Source organism: Heterodontus francisci, chromosome 18 (assembly GCF_036365525.1).
Source record: "Heterodontus francisci isolate sHetFra1 chromosome 18, sHetFra1.hap1, whole genome shotgun sequence".
In the NCBI taxonomy this organism is placed as follows: Eukaryota; Metazoa; Chordata; class Chondrichthyes; order Heterodontiformes; family Heterodontidae; genus Heterodontus; species Heterodontus francisci.
This window is the reverse complement of record NC_090388.1, coordinates 39,993,240-40,014,334: the sequence shown is the minus strand read 5'-3', so window position 1 is coordinate 40,014,334 and position 21,095 is coordinate 39,993,240. Positions and strand designations below refer to the sequence as shown.

At 41.2% G+C, this 21,095-nt stretch overlaps 1 protein-coding gene across 1 annotated transcript in view; it reads right to left on the bottom strand.

Annotated features, from left to right (window-relative positions):
* bmt2 (base methyltransferase of 25S rRNA 2 homolog) overlaps nt 1-21,095 on the bottom strand; it is a 177,508-nt gene that overhangs the window by 30,751 nt on the left and 125,662 nt on the right. The window contains exon 4 of the mRNA XM_068050577.1: nt 10,137-10,251. Within this exon, the coding sequence (XP_067906678.1) occupies nt 10,137-10,251 (115 nt within the window). The remainder of the gene's footprint in view (nt 1-10,136; nt 10,252-21,095) is intronic.

Genomic DNA, 21,095 nt, shown 5'->3' with positions numbered 1-21,095 from the left:
AAACAAAAGGATACAATCCAAGCTAAGAGGTGTCAATTACACCCATCCTTAACCTATCAAGGGACATTTTTGAATTGAATGGGCTTCTCTGAAACAAAGAAGGTGTGAAGTAGCCACATCTTGATCCATTGTTGGTCACCACAGGGAAGGAAATCTGTATCTCTGAACAGAGGCACCATTTTGGCCTTAAAAGTAGCTCTCTGGAGAGAGAGGGAGGAACCCAGGACAATCATCATGAAAGCCTGTCCAGCTGAGAGCTGGGAGAAATCCAGAAAAAGTAAAAGGTGCCCTGCTGTGAATTCTACATTTCAACTTGTGCAGCAGAGAACAGAAGGTGATCCCCTGTCTCCAGACTGAAGTCCCAACTACCAGAGAAATATATAAAACCCAGGCCTGCAACTTTAAAAGAGAAATTGACCTCTGAGAAGATTCAACAGGTTTACCGTGAACCCTGAAAACCTACCTCACTTCAAACCACTTACCCCTTTTCCTCTCTACCTATCTCTCACGTGTGTGCGTGTATGTGTGCGTGCGCGAGCGAATGTGTATATGGGTGTGGTGCGACCATTTCGGGAATGAATATTGCTCAATAAATAGTTCATCTTCTGTTTTAAACTACAAGAAAACCTGTCGCTGTCTGTTTATTTGAAAAATAAAACACAAAGGGATTAAAACTTTAGTAACAAAAACACTTGCTGCAATCAATTTGGAGTTGTACAGTGGGGACAACCCACACCCCTTACCACTTGGCCGTAACAGAAGGTAAATGGAATGTTGGCATTTATTGCAAAGGGGATGGAGAATAAAAGTAGGGAATTCTTGCTACAACTTTACAGGGCATTGATTTGACTGCACCTAGAGTACTGTGTACAGTTTTGGCCACCTTAATTGAGGAGGGATATACTTGCATTGGAAGCAGTTCAGAGAAGGGTTCACGAGGCTGATTCCCAGAATGTGAGGTTTGTCTTTTTATGAAAGGTTGAGCTGGTTGGGCATATTCGCGTTTAGAAGATTGAGAGGTGATCTTATTGAAACATAAAAGATTCTGAGGGGGCTTGACAGGGTAATGCTGAAAGGATGTTTCCCCTCATGGGGAAATCTAGAACTAGGGGGAACAGTTTCAAATTAAGGGTTCTCCCATTTAAAACGGAGATGAAGATGAATTTCTTTGCTTAGAGGGTCGTTAGTGTTTGGAACTTTCTTCCCCAGTGAGCATTGAATATATTCAAGGCTGAGTCAGACAGATTTTTGATTGACAATAAAGTCAAAAATTATGGGAGGCAGGCAGGAAAATGGAGGTAAAGCCACAATCAGATTAGCCATGATCTTAATGAATGGCAGAGCAGCCTCGAGACGCCAAATGGCCTACTCCTCCTCTATTTCTTATGTTATGTTCACTGTAAAAATTACTGATAATTCCCAAAGCAATAAAAGTCTTGTATCCTGGAATAGCAGGGGTTCTTGTGTTTAGAATTATGTTTTGCTCAATGAATTTACACCCGTGAGTGTTCATTGCCAATAATAAGTTTAAAAGATTAAAGTGTTCTGACAGAACTTCTTCTGTAACAAACACACAAGAGAGACTGATTAGGAGCAATAGTGGATGATACTCAGTATTGGCTGCAACAGAATGAATAATGAAATATTTAATGACTTTTGCCATAAATATTACATTTAAATCCAAATGTGCAGAAGCAGAACAGTGCTAGATATATGAATTTTCTGAAAATACATACTATTATTGTCCAATTTTATATCACACACACATACTAAATTTATCCAGATGTGATCTGATAACCCAAACTTATAACACCCAAACTGTGGGTCTTTAGTTTACAGATTCAATGTTTCTTGGATGAGCTGTTTATGGTAGAACTGTCTATTACAGCAATTCTATTCAAACCACCAGAAGTGCTTTAAATTCACTGTCTTGGCTTTGCATCAGCAGGGATTCTGGGCTGCAGGTTCCCACCCACTTGCAGCTGGCTATTTTCCCCAGTGTGCAGTCATAAACACTACCACGCTGATATGTGCATTGGATTTTAATGACCTTGGTTTCACCAAATTGAAGGCATGCTACCGTAAAATGTATGTTATTAATTTGCAATTTTAAATCCTACATACACTACCTCTGGAATTTCTATATCAATGTCTTTCTGGCTTTGAGTGCAGTGCAGAGAATTTATTATATATTGTGAAAAATTATTCCTCAATGTATCTGCATTGTTAACTCTTCACACTACGTCAACAGTGAAGAATTTAATGTTAGTTGCTACAGTACTTATAAACACATTTTTTTTAAATTGAGAAATATAGGCAAAGATCAACAGTGCAAGAATGAAAAGAGGAGGAGAGGTGGACAATTCAATCAGGAATCAGCAATATGCAACATGAAAAAGACGCCATGTGACCCTCATAAGTCTGTCATGAGTAAAATCCTTTAAAGGATATTGTTGGCATCATTTGTCCTCCCTGGAAGATGATGGACCAAACTCAAGCTGTGCAGATGATAAATTAATTAAATAGAAAGAACTTGCTGAAAGAAAGCAATAGAACATTTTCACTTATTTATTTTCATTTTCCACACACTTACTAACTTAGTGCAAAAATTCAAGCTGGGCAACTCACAGTTTATGGTCTGCCTAAAGGCATTTTTTTGGGACCATTTTTCCCAAACTTGGCTTGGTAAAAGTTTCGAAATTCCTCCATGCAGCTCTCTTACAGATCAATTATCAGGTAACTCTTTTGAAATTGGCTCCTAAGATTGTCATGATAGGGGTCTGACTTTCCCAACCTCTCAGCCCAAATGACAACAAGTATCTTTCTGACATCAATTTTGAAATTTTTGCCTTGAAATGAGTTTCACGCTAAGGTTTTATCAGCACAAGAAACTGTTGGTTTCCTAGAACTAGAAAATTCTCAGCCCTATGGGCTGAATTTCATGGGTTCCCCGGAGATGAGCTAGGAGGCCGGGGGCAGGGTGGTGGAGGCCACAGAATTACGATGGGCGGGTGGAGGGCCCGTCGCAATGCAATTTTGTCGGGGCATGATAGACCGAAGACAGCTTTCCCACCCAGAGGCCACTTGAGACCCTTAAGAGCCAATTAAGGGCCTCTTCCCTCCGCCACTGGGATTGAACCTACGGCTGGCAGGGGGGGGGGGGGGGGGGTGGGGGCAGTGCCTCCGCCATACGGGGAGGTTGCCCAGTAAAACAAGGCGACCTCCCTGCTGGTTTGTGGGGGGGCCCCTCCTCCATGGACAGAGGGCCCCTGCCATCCAACAAACCAACTCCCTGGACACCTCTACCCCCTCACTCAATGCCCACCCTCCCCCAGCCCCCTCGCTGGAACCTGTCAGACTGGCTCCAGTGATCCTGCCTCACTTACCTGAGGTCTGGGTCTCCAGTGCTGGACTTGGGTCCAAGGCCTCTGCAGTACTGGCAGTGACTACTGCTCCCGAGCTGCTGGCCCTGTGATTGGCTGGCAGCTCTCAGAGGCGGGATCCCCATCTTTAAAGGGCTGTTAATTGGTTTGGTGCCATAGAAAAGCCTCAGAGCATGGCAATGGAGGGTAGTGAGGGAAAGACTGCAGCTTGGTGGGACAGTCAGAGTCTAGCAATGGAAAGCAACAGATTCAGGGTTGAGGGCATTGACTGCCTGTGGCAACGAGGGGAGGTCGCAATCTGAAGAAGGGAGGCCGAAGGTTTTCTTGACAGGCTGACGGGAGCACTCCTGCTCCTCCTGGCTCACAAGGAATATTCTAAAATATGCTTACCAGCTGGAAGTAGCCGCTCACTTCTATATTTAGCTGCTGAGTTTACTGAGCCCTGGGAAACCTGGCCGGCAGCTGTTAAATTTAAACAAGGCTCCCTGGTGCGCTGTGGGAGCCGGATTTAAAAATCATAATGAAGACACACACCATGCTACCCACCACTGTAATAATGGCAGCAAGGGCATACGTGATGGGTTAGGGACACATTTTCAAATTTTAATACTGACCCCAAAGTGATGGGCAGAATTTCTGTAGGAATTGAAAATTCAGGAAGATTGCACAGATACTTAGGCTTAAAGCAACAAACTGAATTTTTTCAATGGCTGAGTTTATAAAGCCAATGAGTAACTAAGACAAACACATTAGAATGTCTTGGGTTTAACTCTGTGTCTAACTTGAGTTAGTTAATCACAGCCAAGGTGGCAGTCAGATACGAAATTTAGCATCAGTGCCCCTGGGACATCAACTGGTGTTTCATTTCTGGTTGCTATCCAGTGATCCCTTCTGGAATATATCACATATGGACATTGTGGAAATGTGGGTTCACCTATCCATGTATCTCAATGTCTTCGGCTGTTTGTGAGATCAGCGCATGATGAGTTAAAACTTTCAGTTCTGAATAGGGATGCTTTGTGAAGTAAACCTAAGGCAAGGCTAAGGACTGAAGGAATGGGAAGGTCTCCCATCCATGTCTTGAGGGTCTGGCATGTTGTTAGCTACTGTTTAGTGTAATAAAGTGATTGAAGAGCTTAAGTGGACCATATAACCATGGTAACAGAATCATAGGGAGAGATTTAGGATTGAAGTGTATCTTTCTGGCTCCAAGTATATCTGCAGTCTGCACTGTGTGTCTTTTGATGTATTATGGTTTAGTGTTAGGATGCACAGAATGCAGAGATCAAAAGGCAGAACTGGTATAAGTGTTTTGAGTAAAGCTGTGGCCATGCTGGAATTTTGAAACATGGTACCCAAGTTCTTAATGACTGAGTACTCATGTTGGATTGTGTAACATTCGCCCGTTAAAGACAAAGATCTGATTCTGCCCTTGTTACAACTGATGTCCATGTTTAAAGTAACGAAACAAAATAGAACAGGAACAGTCCAACAGACATGAGTTGAGTTGAGAACTAATTTGACTTGGATCTGATGTCCCTACACTCAAATAGCTTGCTGATTCAAATATAGCTACCTAGATTCATACAGGGGTAAGCTATTAGATATAAACATAGAAAATATACAGAGGAAAGCCATTCAGTCCATTGTGTCTGTACTGGACAAAAAAATGAGCTATCCCAGACCAACTTTCCAGCTCTTGATCAGAAGGCCTGTAGGTTACGACACTTTAAGCATGTATCCAAGTATTTTTTAAAAATGTGATGACGGTTTCTGCCTCTACCACCTTTTCAGGCAGTGAGTTCCAGACCTTCACCAGCTTCTGGGAGAAAACATTTTTCCTCAACTCCCTACCACCACCCCCCACCCCCGCGTCGTTCTGCCAATTACTTTAAATAAATGGCTGCTGTCGCCCATGAAACTATACACCAGCAATGTCATTAACTTCAGAACTGAGAGGAGAAAACTGGTGGAAAAACGTAGAGTTAATCTGTTCAACTTTTCACTGAAAGCCTTAAAAATGGAAGACTTTCTGTTTGACATTGGATTTTTGTTTCATTCCAGAGGGCAAGATTAGCCATCCATCTTACAAAGTATACAAGTTATACCATAAAACAGAAGATTTTAAAGTCAGGGTGCCAAACCTGTGCCTTTATGAGAAGAGAATCTGACCTGGAAGGAAGTGCTAGAAAATGGTCAATGCCCAGCCATAGGGATGTTTGAGGCTTGCTGTTTTCTGACCTCTACTATCGAACTATCGGGAAGGCAAAAAAACAAGTTTCTGCAAGAGTGCATGCTCAATATCATCCAAATCAGTGCAAAAGGTCAAGAAATTGTAAGTGCAAATTACATCCAGCACAAATCGAATTTCTACAATCTTTTGCACTAGTTTAAAAAAAGTTCTCTAGAAGTTGGCCCTGCCCACAAAAGTGGCCACATTCCCAGATGGAATTAATCATCATGGTGAGTTTCTGCTAATTGCACCTGTTTACGGGTCTTCGAGGAGGCTCTTAAAAATTAAGCTTTTTGTTTTCAACGCAAAGATGCTAATAGGCACCTTTTAAAAGCTTTTAAATATTTTAAAAAGATAATTTACTAAGAAACTGAGTACGGTACACCAATGAAACTAGTAAGTGGTCCTGTATAGTCAGTTATTTAAAATCGGGGTACTCACAGGTGGTGGACTAAACACTGATTAAAAATGCTTATTTATTGTGAAAAACCCATTTTCAACTATCTTCATAAAACTGCACCAAGTTACCACCCCTAAATATATCAAGGAATATTTTTAATACAAAAAATTATGTTCTAAAACACCACCTAATTGTGCTGGTTCATGGAAGATGTTGTGTTCAGCAATATGCAAATGAGTTTGAGTGTAAACGTGGGCAAAAAAAAATCACATCAGGAAACTATGAGTGTGTAATTTGTGCCTGGCTTGCTGGTTGCGCCCAAAGTAGAAACTCTACCAATACTCTACCAAACTAATTCTTCACGCTTACATGTGTTGAATTCTTTTTTCCAACCCACTGCTCAGGGCCTGTCATTTGGATTATTGCACATTGATTAATTAGCATAATTTGCCATTCCACCCAATTTGGTGGCATCCGTAAATTTAAACACCTTGGATAATATCCTATCCTCCAAGTTGATTTCTTAAATTTATAAACAACAATAACCCCAAAACTAAACTCTGTGGAACTCCACTGTCAGCAGGTTTCCACTTTGAAAATTATCCACACACTATCAGTTTTGTTGCTTACCTTCCAGCTATCAATCGAGCTTAATACTTTACCATCTATCCCATGGGCACTCTTATTGTGAATTAGCTGGCTATTTGGGACAGGGTCAAATACCTTTCTCAAATCTAGCCAGATAACATTCACTGCCTTATCAAGACCTGTACAAGAAGGACGGGTTGCATCTGAACTGGAGGGGCACCAATATCCTGGGCGGGAGGTTTGCTAGAGCTCTTCGGGAGGGTTTAAACTAGTTTGGCAGAGGGATGGGAACCGGAGCTACGGATCAGTGGATGGGGTAGCTGTTGAACAGGCAGATACAGAGTGCAGAGAGTCTGTGAGGAAGGTTAGACAGTTGACAGGGCAAAGTTGCAGCCAGTATGATGGGTTGAAGTGTGTCTATTTTAATGCAAGAAGTGTCAGGAATAAGGGTGATGAAGTTAGAGCATGGATCAGTACTTGGAGCTACGATGTTGTGGCCATTACGGAGACTTGGATATCACAGGGGCAGGAATGGATGTTGGATGTTCTGGGGTTTAGATGTTTCAAAAGGAATAGGGAGGGAGGTAAAAGAGGTGAGGGAGGGAGGTAAAAGAGGTGGGGGTGTGGCATTGCTAATCAGGGATAGTATCACAGCTGCAGAAAGGAGGTCGTCGAGGAGGGTTTGTCTACTGAGTCATTATGGGTGGAAATCAGAAACAGGAAAGGAGCAGTCACATTGTTGAGAGTTTTCTATAGACCCCCCAACAGCAACAGAGACACGGAGGAACAGATTGGGAGGCAGATTTTGGAAAGGTGCAGAAGTAACAGGATTGTTGTCATGGGTGACTTCAACTTCCCTAATATTGATTGGAACCTCCTTAGTGCAAATAGTTTGGATGGAGCAGTTTTTGTCAGGTGTGTCCAGGAAGGTTTCCTGACTCAATATGTAGATGGCCTCCCCTCCAGTCGGCCTATGTTGGATTTGGTGCTTGGCAATGAACCAGGCCAGGTGGCAGATCTCTCGGTGGGAGAGAATTTCAGTGATGGTGATCACAACTCCCTGACTAGAGGGGAGGCTATGTTGGACTTGGTGCTTGGCAACGAACCAGGCCAGGTGGCAGATCTCTCGGTGGGAGAACATTTCGGTGATAGTGATCACAACCTTTACTATAGTCATGGAGAGGGACAGGAGCAGACGGGATGGGAAAATATTTAATTGGAGGAGGGGGAATTACAATGCTATTAGGCAGGAACTGGGGAGCATAAATTGGGAACAGATGTTCTCCGGGAAATGCACGACAGAAATGTGAAGGTTGTTTAGGGAGCACTTGCTGCGACTGCTGGATAGGTTTGTCCCAATGAGGCAAGGAAGGGATGGTAGGGTGAAGGAACCTTGGATGACAAGAGAGGTGGAACAGCTAGTCAAGAGGAAGAAGGAAGATTACTTAAGGTTGAGGAAGCAAGGATCAGACAGGGCTCTAGAGGGTTACAAGGTAGCCTGGAAGGAACTGAAGAATGGACTTAGGAGAGCTAGAAGGGGACATGAAAAAGTCTTGGTGGGTAGGATTAAGGAAAATCCCAAGGTGTTCTACACTTATGTGAGGAACAAGAGGATGGCCAGAGTGAGGGTAGGGCCGATCAGGGATAGTGGAGGGAACTTGTGCCTGGAGTCGGAGGTGGTAGGGGAGCTCCTAAATGAATACTTTGCTTCAGTATTCACTAGTGAGAGGGACCTGGTCGTTTGTGAGGACAGCGTGAAACAGGCTGATATGCTCGAACAGGTTGATGTTAAGAGGGAGGATATGCTGGAAATTTTGAAAGACATGAGGACAGATAAGTCCCCGGGGCCAGACGGGATATACCCAAGGATATTACGGGAAGCGAGGGAAGAGATTGCCGCGCCTTTGGCGATGATCTTTGCGTCCTCACTATCCACTGGAGTAGTACCAGATGATTGGAGGGTGGCAAATGTTATTCCCTTGTTCAAGAAAGGGAATTATAGACCAGTCAGTCTTACATCGGTAGTGGGCAAATTATTGAAGAGGATTCTGAGAGACAGGATTTATGATTATTTGGAAAAGCATAGTTTGATTAGAGACAGTCAGCATGGCTTTGTGAGGGGCAGGTCATGCCTCACAAGCCTTATTGAATTCTTTGAAGACGTGAAAAAAACACGTTGATGAAGAAAGAGCAGTGGATGTGGTGTATATGGATTTTAGCAAGGCGTTTGATAAGGTTCCCCATGGTAGGCTCATTCAGAAAGTAAGGAGGCATGAGATACAGGGAAAGTTGGCTGTCTGGATACAGAATTGGCTGGCCCATAGAAGACAGAGGGTGGTAGTACATGGAAAGTGTTCAGCCTGGAGCTCGGTGACTTGCGGTGTTCCGCAGGGATCTGTTCTGGGACCTCTGCTCTTTGTGAATTTTATAAATGACTTGGATGAGGAAGTGGAAGGCTGAGTTAGCAAGTTTGCCGATGACACGAAGGTTGCTGGAGTTGTGGATAGTGCGGAAGGCTGTTGTAGGTTGCAACGGGACATTGACAGGATGCAGAGCTGGGCTGAGAAGTGGCAGATGGCGTTCAACCTGGAAAAGTGTGAAGTGATTCATTTTGGAAGATCGAATTTGAATGCAGAATACAGACTTAAAGACAGGATTCTTGGTAGTGTGGAGGAACAGAGGGATCTTGGGGTCCATAGATCGCTCAAAGTTGCCACCCAAGTTGATAGGGTTGTTAAGAAAGCGTATGGTGTGTTGGCTTTCATTAACAGGGGGATTGAGTTTAAGAGCCGCGAGGTTATGCTGCAGCTCTATAAAGCCCTGGTTAGACCACACTTGGAATATTGTGTTCAGTTCTGGTCGCCTCATTATAGGAAGGATGTGGAAGCTTTAGAGAGGGTGCAGAGGAGATTTACCAGGATGCTGCCTGCACTGGAGGGCATGTCTTATGAAGAAAGGTTGAGGGAGCTAGGGCTTTTCTCATTGGAGCGAAGAAAGATGAGAGGTGACTTGATAGAGGGGTACAAGATGATGAGAGGCATAGATAGAGTGGATAGCCAGAGACTTTTTCCCAGGGCGGAAAGGGCCATCACCAGGGGGCATAATTTTAAGGTGATTGGAGGAAGGTTTCAGGGAGATGTCAGAGGTAGGTTCTTTACAGAAAGAGTGGTGGGTGCGTGGAATGCACTGCCAGCGGTGGTAGTAGAAGCAGATACATTAGGGGCATTTAAGTGACTCTTGGATAGGTACATGGATGATCGTAGTATGAAGGGTATGTAGGTAGTTTGATCCTAGAGTAGGTTAAAGGTTCGACACAACATCGTGGGCTGAAGGGCCTGTACTGTGCTGTACTGTTCTGTGTTATCCCTATCAATTAAAACTGTAACCACTTCAGAAAAATCCAGCCAGTTGGTCAAACGCAATGCCTGCCTCTTGAACATATCTAACCAGGTTCTGTTCTTCCAAATGGTAGTTTATGTCTAATCAAAGTTTATTTAAAAATATTATTTAAATGTATAATAATATAACATACCTCTACTGCGGGCACAATGTCAATGCCAACTGCTAGAAATTCATCAAACTTCAAAAATGGGTTAAAGCAGCTTCCAACATCTAGTAGTCTGATCTTTCCTGAAAAACACACTAACCTGGAAAAGAAAACAGACAAAGTCAAATGATTAAAGTCATTAAGATTCCACTTCATAATTTTGTAGCATATATCAAGTCACACAAAAGAACTGATGGATGGGTCATCAAATAAAAAGTACAACTTTAGACATAAAATCCATTCATAAAATATTTTTTAAAACTCCTTCCCTTGCCCGAAAGTAAAAATTCATGTTGGGCTACAGCGCCAGAAGGCCTTGGATTCCTAAAGAAGTGCATTATTCTTTGTGTGTGAAGCTGGCCAGTGAAAATTGGTTAACTGACTGGGGAAGCATCACACTCATGCCCTGTCCTCATTAGATATCTATTTATGAACAATCTCAAGCAAGGGACAATGGCAAGCAATTCCTGGTTTGGTTTTTGCCCTTCCAAGCTATAGACACTGCAGACAAATTCAGCACTTCCATCATCACCTCAGCGAACACAGTACAAGGCAGGAATTGATTTCTTGGTCTATGTTGCTCAATATAAAACTTAACAGAGTAATTGGGGTAGGCAAAGATACAAATAACTAAAGCTTTGCTCCAAAAAACTTCCATTAAATTCTAACCAACTGTTTCCATTCACTGGGATAGACTACTAGGTTTAAAACTCAGACTTGCAGAAAACATATTTTCCTGTTATTGCACTTAGGCATATTAGAACCCTTGGATGCAGCACAAAGAGGAAAATTGAGTAGGCAAGGTGATACTCCGGGAAAGAAGCCCATCTGATTTATCCATTCATTTATTGGAAAATTAGACTGGCTCCATTATCAGTGTGAAATCCTATTCACCCAATTTAACTTAGATGATGCACCCAGGTGATCACAGAGTCATAGAATAATACAGCACAGAAGCAGGCCATCTGATCCTTTGAGTCTATGCCGTGTCTTTCAGGGAGCAATCCGGTTTGTCCCATTCCCAAGCTCTTCCCCATATCCATGCAATTTGTTCTCCTTCAAGTATTTATCCCATTCCTATTTTAAAAGTGACTACTGAATCTGTTTTCACCGTGCTTATCAGGTATTGCATTCCAAATCCAAACCTTTCATTGCACAGAAAAGTTTTCCGCCATGTTGCCTCTGCTTCTTTTGCCAATCACCTTACATCTGTGCTCTCTGATTATCTACCCTTCAACCACTGGAAACAGTTTCTCTTCATTTACTCTATATAAACCAGTCATGATTTTAAACATCTCTATCAAATCTCATCTTCGTCTTCTCTGCCCTAAAGAGAACAAGCCCAGTTTCTCCAGTCTAGCAATGTAATTGCAATCCCTCATCCCTGTAACCATTCTAGTAAATCTTTACTGTATCTCCTCTAAAGCCTTAATGCCCATCCTAAAGTATAGTCTGATACAGTCAATTGCAATAACAGGAAATCCTACTCAGCCCTCACTGATCTACTTTGATATCCCATTTCCCCAATACTTCAAGTTTAAAATTCTCATCCTAGATTTTAAATCCCATTATGGCTTCAACAACAACAACTTCCATTTATATAGTGCCTTTAACATAATAAACCATCCCAAGGCACTTCACAGGAGTATTATAAAACAAAGTATGACCCCAAGCCACAAAAGGAGATATTAGGTCAGATGACCAAAAGCTTGGTCAAAGAGATTGGTTTTAAAGAGTATCTTAAAGAAGGAAAGCGAAGTGGAGAGGTGTAGGAAGGGTATTCTCGAGCTTGGGGCTAAGGCAACTGAAGATGCAGCCACCAATGGTGCAGTGATTAAAATCAGGGATGCACAAGAGGGCAGATTTTGATGAGCGCAGATATCTTGGAGGGTTGTGGGCTGGAGGAGATTTCAGAGATAGGGAGAGCTGAGGTCAGAGAGGGATTTGAAAACAAGGATGAGAATTTTAAAATCAAGATGTTGGTTGACCAGGAGCTAATGTAGGTCAGCGAGCACAGGAGTGATAGGGGAAAAGGACTTGGTGTGAGTTAAGATGTGGGCAGCAGAGTTTTGGATGACAAGTTTACAGAGGGTAGAATGTGGGAGACCAGCCAGCGCGCTGGAATAGTCAAGTCTAGAGGTAACAAAGGCATAAATGAGGGTTTCAGCAACAGACAAGGTGAGACAGGGCGAAGTCAGGCAATGTTATGGCTTTGTCCCATCCACGTCTCTCCAATCTCCTCCAGACCTAATACCCCCTTGAAATCTGTTCCTCCTACTCCAGTCTCTTGTGAATTTCCCTCTCCCTTTGGTGATGTACCACTGCCAACAGAGGACACCTGGGTCCTCCGAGCTAGAATTTCCTCTCCAAGCCCTATTATTTTCTCCCCCTTCAAAAACCTCCATAAAAACTTTAGTTTCAACCAAGCTTTTGGACACCCCTGCTAATTGCTGCTTTTCCAGCTCAATGTCACTTTTCCACATGCCTTTCAATGAAGTGATGTGGAATGTCTTAAGCTAAAGGCATTTTCAAAATACAAGTAAAATAAAACCTGACACGTTAACTCTGCTTCTCTCTCCACAGATGCTGCCTGACCTGCTCAGTATTTCCAGCATTTTCTGTTTTTATTTCAAAATACAAGTTGTTGTTTTGAGCTAATCATTTTAAGAGTAACATTTTGACCCTTGTGCTTTAAGAAAAACTGCATATTTTATCTTCTGGGGAGCCTTAAATTTGAGTACATGACAGTTGTGAAATAAAAACGTGCTCTTCAAATTTGACTGGAGAGAGTTGGCAATTAAAGTAGGTATTTTTAATATCTACATTTGGGTACTTCAAGGCATGGCATAATTTAAATAATATCCTGAAAGTATCAAGGCTCCCTACTGAATATGAAACCAGTGAGTCAGTAACCAGAGGACACAGATTGGTAAAAGAACCAGAGGGAAGAGGAGAATTTTTTTTTAACACAGTGAATTGTTATGATCTGAAATACACTGCCTAAAAAGGTGATTGAAGCAGAGTCAATAGTAAGTTTCATAAGGGAACTGGTGGAAAGAAAACATTTGGAGAGCTGTGGGGAAAGAGCAGGTGAATGGGACTAATTAGATAGCTCTTTGAAAGAACAGGCACAGGCAGGATGGACCAAATGGCCTCCTTCTGTGCTGTATGATTCTATGGTAAGATTTTTGGAGGATATTCCATTCATGCACTTAATAGGACAAAACACTGTGGCCAGAATCTTCTGGACACAGAAAATAATTAATGGTCAGGGTCATTTCCGGGTCCTGAACCTGCTAGTGTCTGACATCTACACAGCGTGACGATCATACAGGATTAACAGGCTGCCTCTGCGTTTACCATCCAATTACGGACAGCAAGTGGAACAGGGACGCCGGAGGCCCAATGAGAGGGCCCATGGGATTGGCCGGCCAGCAGGACCACTGGGAGAGGTGGGCGCTGCTGAGGCAGAAGGTGAGCGTGAGGGCGCCTCAAAATGGAGGCACTCTCAAAAGGCTGCAGAAGGTTTCATATCAAAAGCGGCCCAGAGCTGTTAGGAACTCCTCCACAGGAATGGTTTTGGCCATGGCTGTGGCCATTTCAGCCTTCAGCTCCATCATAGGGACATGAAGAGCAGGCTCTGTTGGCCCTCCGACCTCCCGAGAGTCCATCTCCAAATCGTTGCAGCGCTCCTGACTCAAAGGGGGCCAGTCTGGCACCAGGAAAGTTCCAGCTGTGTTGGAAAATGGCCTTTAAGTGGGGCCTTAATTGCCATGATTGGCTGGCCGCCTCCATGGAGCGAGCTGCCAATTACCACAACAGCCTGCCCCTGGGAAACTCGCCTGGAGGCATGACAGTGTCTGGGGGAGCTTTCCCATTGGGTTTTTCCACTACTTTCCCAGCAACACCGCCCCACCCCCCACCCTGTCGCCCCAAGCGGCTGGGAAAATTCCAGTCTGTGTTTCATTGTGAACAGATATTACCCAATGTACATTACAAAGAGTCAGAAGACAAAATATACATGCATGCCATACTGCACAAACAAAATAAATTAAGAACATACCCACTCCCGTTAAAAAGATTTGTATCTGAGACTCCTTTCAGCTTTTTGATCTCCAAACTGTGGTCTAATATACACAGAAGGCTGGACATGAAGTTGGAAAAATTAGCTTACTTTTATCTTATTAGTTCTCAGATTCAATGATATGAAGTGTCCTGTTTTCAAACAGATAACTGCTTCTGTACCTCAGTATTGTGTTACGATCGAGGCTGGTGGGTTGCACTGTCTTTCTCTAGTTCCACTTCTCCACGGGTCACAATACATATTTAAATGCTTTACTCAGTTACCGATATGGCCAATTATATACTTTATCTCTTTTAGTTTCAGAATAAAATCCACCAACCAGGTTTCTTGGATAAACAACAAAATTATTAGTTTATTATAAAACAAGTCTTATTCAAAAAAGATGCAAAGCTTATTAGCACACAGGTTGAAATATGAAAGTTCCCTTCTAAATTAACCCAACACAAGTGCACACACCGGTTAAAAAAAAAATTCTCTGCAGAGATCTCTTTACAAAAAAGTCAAGAAAAATACTATGGCCAAATAAGTGTTAATTCCTGAAGGATAAAAAGGATAAGATATGCTTTCAGTCTGGCGTTCAGATACTCGTAGACGGCTGTCACTGGGATCTTTTTGGAGCAGTTCTCTTCAGGCGACGTCGAGGATTAGTCTGACAGGCTTTTCAGGAGAAATGGGGCATCAGTTTCTCCAGTCCACACACTGGATTCTCAGGGTTTTTCAAAGAGGTGCAAAAAGATGAGCTGGTGGCTTCTCTCTTAGCAGGCTTACCCCCAACTGACTCAAAACAATATCTAAAACAAAACCAACTCTTGACCATCATAAATCTTGACATGTCACTTCTCTGTAAGCAACTCCCCTCGTCATCAAGGCTCCTGCTGTTCACTTAGCTTAAGACATGTGACTCCAGTAAGGGTTTGTTTTTAAACAAAGTTTCAAGTCCTTCCAGTGACCTTATATAAAAAAAAAACAAAGTCCAGCATCTATGGAATCTCTTCAGTCTTTCAAATGAATCAATTTCCACAATTTTTAAACACGAGTCCTCAAAAAATATTTAAAAAGGGAAACACGGTGATTATCGACTCTATGGAACTGCTCTATATAGCAACTATACCAACAGTTAAATGTAAGATTTGATAAAATGAGAAGATTTGGTCAAAGAGAAGATAATGTAGACTATGCATTCATTGGGAACATACTGGAGGTATCAGAGCTGAATATGGACCATATTATTGATCTGCAGATCACAAACACCATCATCACAGTGTTTTCAGGTGGTAAAGAAAGGAAATGGCATCCTGGAATAGGTTCAGTGGAGGGCTACAAGATTGATATCAGAACATAATAAGACCGAGCTATGAAATGCGATAGTATATATCAAGAGACTACACTCTCCTCAAAGTGGGAGACAAGATAATTTTTGTTATGAAGAGGGTTGATAAGTTGGAAACAGCTAAATTTTTCTGCCATATATAGAATTTGAAAATTGATTTCAGAGAATTAAAGCTAAGGCATTCAGACAGAATTTTTTTTAACAAAAGACAGACTAATATATGACAAAAAATGCCAGTAATTGAACGGGAAACTTAAAGCAGTTTCACATTTGAAATTAGACAAGTGCCTGGCATCTGAAGGGATTCATTTTTCTGAAGCTTCATAAATTAAACATACATATTAAATGGATGAGCAAGCTAGATTGATTAATGGTCTTTTTCTATCAGAGACACTTTACTATGTTACCCTGGAGTTTTTAAAAGACTAACGATTATAGGAAGAAATAAAGACTAAGATTGCTAAAATTAAACATAAGAAATTGGAACAGCAGTAGGCTATTCGGCCCTATGAGCCTCCTCCACCATTCAATATGATCATGGTTGATCTTCTATTTCAATCTCCATATCCCTGAATTACCTTAGTATTCAAAAATCTATTGATCTCTGTCTGAATATGCTCAACCACTGAGCAGCCAAAGCCCTCTGGCGTTGAGAGTTCCAAATATCTAGAAACTTTTGAGTGAAGAAATTTCTTCTCATCGCAGTCCTAAATGGCCGACTCCTTGTTCCGAGATCATGAACTGTGGTCTAGAAGCCTCAGCCGAGGAAAACGTCTTCTCAGCATCTACCCTATCAAGTCCTTTAAGAATGTTGTGTGTTTCAATGAGATCACCACTCATTCCTCCAAATTGTAGGGAATATAGGCCTAGTCTACTCAATCTCTCCTCGTAGGACAATCTCCTCACCCCAGGGATCAATCTACTGAACCTTCATTGCACTCCCTCTAAGGCAAATGTATCCTTCTTTAGTTAAGGAGACGGTACACAGTACTCCAGGTGTAGTCGAACAAAGGTCCTGTACAACTGCAGTAATAATTCTGCACTCATACTCCAATCCCTTTGTAATAAAGGCTAACATACCATTTGCCTTCCTAATTGTTCGCTGTATCTGCATGTTAAATTTCTGTAATTTGTGTACATGGGACACCCAGGTCCCTCTGAATACCAACATTTTCCCAGTCTCTCTCCATTTAAAAAATATTCTGCTTTGCTATTTTTCCTTCAAAAATGGATAACAACACTTCCCCACATTATATTCCAACTGCCATGTTCTTGCCCACTCACTTAACGTGTCTATACCCCTTTGCAGCCTCTTTGCATTCTCCTCATAGTTTACTTTCCCACCTAACTTTGTATTGTCGGCAAAATTGATAACAAACCCCTCATTTAAGTAATTGATATGGATTGTAAATAGCTGAGATTCAAGCACCGATCCTTGTGGTATCTTGTTAGTTGCAGCCTTCCAACCCAAAAATGCTCCATTTATTCCTATTTTCTGTTTTTTGTCTATTAACCAATCCTCAATCCATGCTATTACCCAAAATCCCATGATCATTAATTTTGTCTCTTAACCTCTTATGTGGCACCTAATAGAATCTTTTTTGAAAATCCAAATACACTATATTCACTGATTCTCTCTTACCTACCCTGCTAGTTATCAAAAAACTCAAACAGATTTGTCAAACACTATTTCCCTTTCATAAAACCACATTGACTCTGCCAATCATATTATGATTCTCTAAATGCTCTGTTACTACGTCCCTAATAATAGACTCCAGCACTTTCCCTATTATTGATGTCAGGCTGACCGGCCTGTAGTGCCCTATTTTCACTCTCCTTCCTTTCTTAAATACTAGGCTTATGTTTGCTAATTTCGAATCCCTGGGGATTGTTCTAGAATCTAAAGAATTCTGGAAGATCAAAACCAATGCATGTACTGTCTCTGTAGGTACCTTTTTTAAAACCCTAGGATGCAGGCCATCAGATCCAGGGGATTTGTCAACTTTAAGTCTCATTAATTTCTCCAGTACTATTTCTTTATGAACAATAATTTCCCCCCAAGTTCCTCATTTTCACTAGACTCTTGGTTCGCCATAATTTCAAGATTTTCTTGTGTCTTCTACCACAAAGACAGATACAAAGTATTTGTTTAATGTCTCTGTCATTTACTTATTCCTCATTATAATTTTTCTCACCTCTGCCCCTAAAGGGACACAAATTTACTATTGCTAATCTCTTCCTTTTTACATATCTATAAAAGTGTTACAATCTGTTTTTATGTCTGTTGCTAGTTTACTTTCATTTTCTCTTTCGTCATCAAAATTTCTTGGTCTTTTGCTGAATTCTATAATCCCCCTAATCCTCAGGTTTATTATTCTTTTTGGCAACATTATAAGCCTCTTCATTTAATCTAGTGCTATCTTTAACTTCTCTTCTCTCCTACAGTAGGACTACTTTTCCATGGGGTTCTTATTCCTTAAGGGAATGTACATTTGTTGCAAATTACAGATTACTTCTTTAAATGTTTGCGATTGTTCATCTATCATCATATCTTCTAATTTAGTTTCCCAATTTACCTTGGCCAACACACCTCTCATACTGATGTAATTTACTTTATTCAGATTTGAGAACTTAGTTTTGGGTGTAAATAAAGCACTCTCAAGCTCAACATAAAATCCGATTATATTATGATCACCATTCCCTGGAGACTCCTTTACTACAAGGTTATTAATTAACCCTTTCTCCTCATTGCAAAGTACTAGATCTAAAATAGCCTGTTCCCTCGTTGTTTCCTTGACATACAGATCTGGAAAACTATCTTGAATGCAACTGATGAACTCATCCTCCACACTATTACTGCAAATTTGGTTTGTTCATTCTATATGGAAATTACAGGCTCCATGATTACTGCATTTCCCTTGTTGAATGCACCTCTTATTTCCTGATTTATATTCTGCTCAACACTACAATTACTGTTAGGGGGCATTTAAATTACTCCCATCAGTGTTTTCTTAGCTACACCCAAACTGATTCTACAGATCAATTGAGCTAAAATCCTTTCTTGCTACTGCCTTTATCCCATCTGTTATTACTCGGGATACTCTCCCTCCTTTTCCATTGCGCCCATCTCTTCTAAAATCAATTGTCCTGGAATATTTAGTTCCCAACCATGGTCACTCTGCAATCACATCCAGCTATTCGATTAAACCCATTAATTTCTATCTGTATTAGTTCATCTATTTTGATGTGAATGCTTCACACATTCAGATATAGTGCCTTTAGCTTTATGCTTTTTCTATTTTTCCCTGACGTCACTTTGAAGCCCTTTGAAGCTGAAGGCAAGGAAGTAGTGGAAAGAACAGATTGCATATCAGTACGTGTGTTTTCAGAATCATCTATTTTTTGCATTACTGTTATCCCAGTTGAAATGGAACCTTGTAACTTGTGGATTTGATACCAAAATGTTTTCCTGGAGCTTAAACAAAGCTGGTTTTACATGATGACTTAGGGTGGAACCAAACATAATGGGTACAGTTGTTAATTAGGAGACAACTGACAAACTTTGAAATGAGTAAAGACACCTTGTTACACATTTTCGTGCTATTTATGTACATGTCTAATAAATTGGAAACAGACCTCAGTGTATTTGAACCTTTTGAACATATTTTAACTTCATGACTACATTTCCTCTCGTCCTATATTTTGTCTCATCATCCAAGCAATGCAACAAGGAATATGGAAAATACCTTTGAAATGAGAACAAAGTAGGAAATGAAAGCTATAAACATAATGTAGAAAAATAAAGACCACTGCCCAAAAAGTGGCAAAATGTTAACCTATCGGGCCTGGTTTAGGCAGCATAAACCTTAAATATTGTTATGTCACACCCAAGACTTGAATTGTATTTGGCTCTGGTCATTAAGGTGAATGTTGAAGTTAGTGTGAACGTAACACATTGACGACCAATGATGTATATAGCCAAAAGAATCTGTTAGCAGAGCTGACAAAATTCTGGAACCAGCAAACTCCAAGAAACACCATTCTACAATAAATGCAAAATAGTTTAAACTATTAATTTAGCAATTGTTGCAAGGATTATGCTTTTTGCATTTGTGAATGAAGATGCATTACTGCTGTAATCAAATGCCACATTCTGACAAGAAAATTAGGGTTGGAATTACAAATAAATTAAATTCTTGCAAGATTATCTGCAAACATTCCTTTTCCATCTCTGGAATAAAATGTATACTTTGACTTTTTTGACTTGCAAGATACAACTTCTGATGTGTTTAACATACACGTGGCAGAAGTAGCTAATTTTACCTGTAGTCTATTCTGACTGTGCTTTAGATTATGCACCACGAATGTAAACCCAAAGTCTGCCATAACAAAAAAACTATTAACAAAATTACATAGGCAACTGTTGTATAATGAAAAGCTACCCCAATATTCTAATTTAGTTGAAATATAGTAAATAAGATAAAGCCAAATAAATTATGCTTGATTTTCTCCGTGGGGAATGAGCATGCATTGTCCCTTAATTCAGGCCTATTAATAATTGTGTCATTTGTTCTGCAAACTCACTCATAAGAACATACGGAATAGAAGGAGTAGGCCATTTGGCCCCTCAAGCCTGCCCCACCATTCAATAAGATCATGGCCGATGTGCCCCAGACCTCAACGCCTCTTTCGTGCCAGCTCCTCATAGCCCTCAACTCCCCGATATTTCAAAAATCTATCTACCTCCTCCTTAAATCTCTCAGTGATCTAGCCTCCACAACTCTCTGGGGTAGAGAATTCCAGACATTCACCACCCTCAGAGAGAAGAAATTCCTTCACATCTCAGTTCGAAATGAATGTCCCCTTATTCTGTAACTATGTCCCCAGTTCGAGATTCCCCACCAGTGGAAACATCTTCTCAACATCTACCCTGTCAAGCGCCCTCAGAATCTTGTACGTTTCAATAAGATCAACCCTCATTCTTCTAAACTCTAATGAATAAAGGCCGAACCTGTTTAGCCGTTCTTGATAAGTCAACTCTTCATCCCAGGAATCAGCCGAGTGAATCTCTTTTGACCTGCCTCCAATGCCAGAATATCCCTTCTTAAATACAGGGACCAAAACTGTACTCCAGGTACGGCCTCACCAACACCCTGTACAGTTGCAACAAAACTTCCCTATTTTTAAACTCCAACCCCCTAGCAATAAAAGCCAAAATTCCATTTACCTTCTTAATTACTTGCTGCACCTGCATGCTAACTTTTTGTGTTTCATGCACAATAACACCCAGATCTCTCTGTGCTGAACTTTTTTGAAGTCACTCTCTATTTAAATAATAGTCTGCCTTTTGATTCTTCCTACCAAAGTGCATGACCTCACACTTTCCTACATTAAACTCCATCTGTCAAGTTTTTGCCCCTCACACAACCTATCTATATCCCCTTGCAGATTCCTTATGTCCTCATCACAACATGCCCTGCCACCTATTTTTGTATCATCAGAAAATTTGGATATATTACACTTTGCCCCC